This window comes from Ipomoea triloba, chromosome 7 (assembly GCF_003576645.1).
Source record: "Ipomoea triloba cultivar NCNSP0323 chromosome 7, ASM357664v1".
Lineage (NCBI taxonomy): Eukaryota > Viridiplantae > Streptophyta > Magnoliopsida > Solanales > Convolvulaceae > Ipomoea > Ipomoea triloba.
The window spans coordinates 21,257,511-21,263,738 of record NC_044922.1 but is presented as its reverse complement, the minus strand read 5'-3'; the positions used below and the strand labels follow the sequence as shown (position 1 = coordinate 21,263,738).

The 6,228-nt window shown below is 40.3% G+C and overlaps 1 protein-coding gene across 1 annotated transcript; it reads right to left on the bottom strand.

The window, feature by feature from the left end:
• Nucleotides 1-698: 698 nt before the first annotated feature.
• Nucleotides 699-5,584, bottom strand: LOC116025151 (asparagine synthetase [glutamine-hydrolyzing]). The gene is made up of 13 exons (XM_031266264.1): nt 5,269-5,584; nt 4,270-4,408; nt 4,046-4,141; nt 3,749-3,890; nt 3,400-3,590; nt 2,900-3,061; nt 2,715-2,795; nt 2,404-2,625; nt 2,186-2,320; nt 2,029-2,109; nt 1,852-1,938; nt 1,353-1,460; nt 699-1,257 (listed from the first exon to the last, which is right to left on the bottom strand). Exons 1-13 carry the CDS (start codon nt 5,346-5,348, stop codon nt 1,015-1,017), a joined length of 1,767 nt encoding a protein of 588 aa, XP_031122124.1. The 5' UTR covers nt 5,349-5,584; the 3' UTR covers nt 699-1,014.
• Between the last annotated feature and the right edge of the window lie 644 nt (nt 5,585-6,228).

The window sequence follows — 6,228 nt, the reverse complement described above, 5'->3', positions numbered from 1 at the left end:
TTTTTTTTTTTTTTTTTTTTTTTTTTTTTTTTTTTTTTGTGTGGCTCAAGTCCTGCATACATTTTCTATGAGTATCTTCCCCTATCAAAAAGGGTCTGTGAAGGTATGATAGGAGGTATTCACTAGTTATCTTAGAACAAAATGTGCTATGTTAAAAATTTTAGGAGACTCAGTTTTAAACAATTGGACGATTTTAATTTGGCTCTTCTTGGTAGTGTTCAAAGCAGCAACAAATGGACCACTTCAAAGCATACAAAATCCAAACATTGCGCCAGCCTTGGCGATTTGCGAAGCAATCTCGTGGATTGGTGTTATTTTTCCCATACCTATAAGTTTCTTGTTAGCTCTATATTGGTGTGATTTTGCCGATGTCTATAAACTTCTATTTAGCTCCATTAGTCGTTGTGAAGTCTGCTTCATTCGTAGAGATAGAAATTACTACCGCTCAATCGCACTTTGAGTGTTTGATGTATTTCTAGCCTTTTTGAACCATTTACAATCTTAATATAATTGTTTCGGTTGTTTAAAAAAAAAAAGAAAAAGAAGCCTTCTACAATTCTACAAAGCAGCAAATCACTCTAACCCTTTCCTAAAGCTCTTTTCGTTTAGGAGAGCAGTGAATTTAGAGTATTTGGAACACTTAATGTGAGTTTTGAGTAGTAGCAGAGTTTTTGTTTTTTATGATAACGAAGAAGCAGTAATAACAAGGTTAAACTTTTCATACAAAGCATAACAGAAAAGCCTTGATAAACAGTACAAAGTCGGAAAACACAGCTTACACACACAACACCTTCTCCAAGCCTCCTCCTCTACAACATCACCAACTCTACTATCAATATAACATCGATCTATAGGCCAGCCACCACAAGGAAGGGCTCTTATTTATACTTGTATGGTTTTACACAGCCTAATAATACCACTCAGCACCGCGCCTAAAAGACACACTACTGCTTACTTCTACTACAGCTCATAAACAGAGTGAGAAGCTTCAATTTGCAGAGAGATGAGATGAAATTAGCCCCGAATCGTGAACTCTGGAGTAGAGACTTCCATCATTCGAGGCACGTTCCCGATAATGTTTGCAGTAGTAGCAGCAACAGTAGGAGGAGGTTGGTTCTTATAAGCGGAGTTGTGTACACCGATGGCAGCCCTCCCCGAGGGATCAAGATTCTTGGACCATGCAGCATCCCACTCGACGGCTTTTGCTGTGCTGCAGGCCACGCTCGCTCCCCCGGGAACAGTTAGTCTGGCTGAGTTCTGCGGGATAAACAATGGCGGGAAACTTACTCTCGAGTGACAGTCTTGGAGCTTATGAGTAGTAGTTGATTACGAACGAGTGTGTTATTAATTACCTGTGGGAAGAACCTCTCAAAGATCATCCTATAACAGTATGCTTCTTTCGATGTAGGGGTGTTGTGAGGATAGATATTTGCAGCATTCAACATCATCTTGTCAGTCACCTGTGAATAATTTTGAGGATAGCTAGTTAGGTTGTTGAGCAATTCATTATATTTCATTCTTTTTGGGGGTGACGAGAAAAATCCGCATCCACTATCCGAGATAGTGACCTAGCAGTCAAAGGATCACAAGGAGGTAAACCAGCCATAACTGACTGGCTCAAACTTTTTGGGGGTGACGAGGAAAGCCCGCATCCACTATCCGAGATAGTGACCTAGCAGTCAAAGGATCACAAGGAGGTAAACCAGCCATAACTGGCTGGCTCAAATCAAAAAGGTTGAGATTCGAACTCGTGACCTTAGGGTTATAAGTTTGTATCCTTAGCTATCTTGTCTGGAGTTACCCCATTATATTTTCATTCTTGATACTATGAAACAAAGCAAGGATACATACATGCTGTTCGGCGTGGGCTTTGAGTCCATCAATCCAGCTATAGCCTACACCGTCGCTGAATTGCTCCTTCTGCCTGTACAGAATATGCTGTGGGAAATACAACCGAGGATGTCAGTGGAATTAAACACAAAATCTTCAGTAATGAGTGGATAAATTGGGCAAGATGTTAATGGAGACCTTTGGTAGATAGGGATGCTCCTCATCATCAAAGGCCCTTCTAAGAATCCACTTCTCAATCCGTCCTTCCTCGGGTTTTATCTGTAAAGTAATGAGAAGGATGAGAAAGTACACCTCAATTGGTTGTCACCATACATTATTCGAGTAAAATGCTTACCATCTTCCATTCAGGATCGATGCTCATGGCCGCATTGATGAATGCCTTGTCCAAAAATGGGACTCGAGCTTCTAAGCCCCACGCAGATGTTGCCTTATTGGCTCTCAAGCAATCATATTGGTGAAGGGCTTTTATCTACACGTAAATAGAAAACATCATGAGTTTGCTAACTTGTTCTTATCTCAGAGCAGCACAGGGAAAATATAAATATAAATTACTTTGCGACAAGTCTCTTGATGAAATTCTTCCTTGTTGGGGGCCTTATGGAAGTACAAGTAACCACCAAAAATCTCGTCGGATCCTTCACCAGATATGACCATTTTCACTCCGAGTGCCTTAATCTTGCGCGACATAAGGAACATTGGAGTGCTTGCCCTGATTGTTGTGACATCATAAGTCTCAATATGGTAAATAACATCCTCAATCGCATCAATTCCATCCTGCAAACATGTCAGTCATAGTTACTGGTCACCAAGATCCAATAAGAAAAAGGCAAAACATTAGTCCTCTGCTCTACTAGTGTGCATACCTGAACTGTGAAGTGAAACTCGTGGTGAACTGTTCCCAAATAATCCGCAACTTCTCTTGCAGCCTTCAGATCTGGTGAGCCCTGTCCAGAACAAGAAGAGAAATTGGTTATTATGCAGCACTAAAAGGGGTATGCAAGAATATATACATATATTATCAACTCAGCCAGATATAAGATTGACTGACCTCAAGGCCAACACAGAAAGAATGCAGCTGAGCTCCCCATTGCTTGGCAGCTTTTGTGCCTGCCAAATAACGAGAAGTGATAGAAGCAACTAACGATGAATCGAGGCCTCCAGAAAGAAGAACTCCGAAAGGCACATCAGTCATCAACCTCTTAATCACAGCCTGAAACAATTTCCACGATGATCAGAACATGTAGTAGCCTAAACAATAACTCTATTGCCTGTAAGGGTAGCTCAAGTAGTAAGAGAGTTACACTTGCAGCCGAGAGGTCGTGGGTTCAAACCTCAAGCCCTTGGGTTTGAGCCGGTCAGCTATGGGTAACCTAGGCTGGTTTACCTCCTTGTGGTCCTTTGCCGGCTAGGATCACAGGGCGAGGACTTTACTCACATACTCACACAGTGAGGAGTGGGGTTTACCTCGTTAATCCAAAACAATAACTCTATTGCTTCCCATCAATCAATCTATAATTAAATTAGACGACTAGACTCGACTCGACTCACGTTTTCAAAGGCTCGCCTCAAAACCATGGGGTCATAAGGAGTTGATGGAATAGCCTCAGAGAACCAAGGAGGATTGTACCACCTGCGGAGACCACCAGATTTGCTTGAATATAGGTGCCCTGGTGGGAACACCTCAAAATGTTCACAGTCATCGTTCAAACCCTTTAGCTCAGATGATATCCAGACAGAGCCTAGAAAACATCAAAACAAAATCAGCTTAGCTTAGGTTCAAGATTGTCAAACAACCCTCAGATGATATCCAGACAGAGCCTAGAAAACATCAAAACAAAATCAGCTTAGCTTAGGTTCAAGATTGTCAAACAACCGATTTAAAAATTAAAAGGTTTACCATCAAGCCCCCATCCAATGTAGAGGGAAGTAACCCCAATAGCATCACGAGCAGCAAAGAAGCTGTTGTCGCGAGTATCAAGTAAAACAAAGGAAAATATCCCATCCAGCATGTCCACAAAGTTCTCTCCATGTTCTTCATACTGGTGAAGAAGATATCAAAGTTTACAGGCCGGGTAAGTATCCTATTCTTAATTATAAGAGCTTCTAAACTTGTCATCGGACATTAATGATTGGTCTTGTTTAAACATAATATGTTTTCTAAGGCTATTAGTGATGATGACACGAGACTACTCACGAGATGTGCAATGACATCACAGTCACTCCCAGTCCAAAACTTGTGGTTAGGCAACTGCTTCCTGAGTTCCTCATGGTTGTAGATTTCTCCATTTACCTACAGTTTGGCACACGTGACCCTTACAAACATCAGTATGTATTTTATCAAATTAGTACTAAATCAAGGAGCAATTGAAGCAACTAAAAGATACAATTTGTCTCAACTAAAAGTAAGTCTAAGCTCACCGTTACAGCAATCGTTTTGTCCTCGTTATAGAGAGGCTGATCACCGGAGGCGGGATCAATGATTGCCAGCCTCTGGTGTGCCAAGTAACAGTCCCCATGTTGGTACAGCCCGCTCCAGTCAGGACCACGGTGCTTCAATCTGTTTCATCAAAACAATAACACTAACAATAAAAATAAAAATGAAACAAAAATCTAAGCACTAGCAATATTATTATATATGATGCCTAATTGCCAAAGACCTTGTGGTCTAGTGGCATCCGGTGTCCCGGTTAACACTCCCACATAGATGATGGGAGTAGGTTCGGGCCTCAGTGGAGACAACTGTTGACTCTTTGTGCTTCATTAGGTTGAGAAAGTAGCTATGTTGACTCTTTGTGCTTCATTAGGTTGAGAAAGTAGCTATGAACAGATACTACATTCTAACAGAGTCGGAGTCAGTAGTACTCAAAAAAAAAATATATATGATGCCTAATTTAGGGTGGGATTTCAGCAGAACTCTTCAAATCAATACTATTATAAAGTTGAAATCAAGTAGCCTAAATTAATAATTTCCAAGCGATGATTAAAGGTGTGTTGGCCCACAAATGCATCAATTACTTAAAAGAAACAAACAAATTAATATGCTATAGAATAGCAAGTCAGCAACTTCACATTATATAGTTCTTCCCCTGTTATCTCATCAATTTTGTCTTACAGAATGAGATTCATCCCACTTTTATACTTATATTCAACCAAATTATTTACATTAAATGAAGATAATAAGCGGAAATCTCGTCCAGAGAGAATTTCCTGTTTCGTGGTGGAAAAACATAGCACAAAACCAACAAGTTTCGATTTCTACATAATTCTGTTTTAGTTATACCAAATTTGAAGGAAGTTTTGGAATCCTGACAAGATGGAGACTTATGGGGAAAATGAAGAAACGAAAAGAGAAAGAGCGGAAGCATGCATATATAAATAAGAGAGAGCATGAGAAATATTTGAAATGAAGAAAATTGCCTGCGAGAGAGCTCGAGAACGCGAACTCTTTTGGCCTGGGAATCATCAGAGCAACCCAGAACAGCCAAGATTCCACACATGGCTTTATCTAAAGGCAAAAAGACTAGTGAGACTAGAGAGTAGAGAGGAAAAGTGGGAAGAGAAGAAAAGGGAGAAAGAGATGAGAAAGAAAGTCCACAGAGCAGAGTGGAGAGAGAGAGAGAGAGAGAGAGGGTTTGTTGCAGAGAATTGGGAGAGAAGAACACGTTGCCAAAGTTGACAGGCCACGCTCTGCTCTTAGACTCACTCTTTCATTTGCGAGTGTACCGCTTCTATAGCTGAGGCCACGTATTTATAGGCGCCACAACCACTTTACGCGGCGACCTTTCATCGCTTCTTTGAGATTTATCCATTTAAATACTCCTTTTTATTTATTTATTTATTTTCTTTTTTTGGACTTAAAAAACCATTGGTGGCATTAATCAATACTCAGTAGTATTTGGCTCTTAGTTGAAGTTGAATCCCTCCGTATAGTTGAAGTTGAATCCCTCCGTAGAAAGAGCTTCGGACATATTTGTCTCTCTAACTTAAAATACGCAAATTATATTGTGGACCATGATCATAACTGATACTGCAGTTGTGTTGAACGGATACTGCGGTTGTGTTGAACTGATGAATGACCTCTGTTTCGTGCAACTGCAGTATCTTTTCAACACAACTGCAGTATTCGTTCAACACAACTACAGTTCCAGATGGATGACACGGCCTCTGTTCCACGCAACTACAGTTCCCTTTCCACACAACTACAGTATCCTTTCAACACAACTGCAGTATCAGTTCAACACAACTGTAGTATCAACCATGACCCATGTCTTCAGTATAAGGACTGCTTAAAACAAACATCTACAATTCACATTATTTTAAAACATATAAATTCTATATACAAATGATTCATCTAGCCCATTCTTACATAATTCAAAA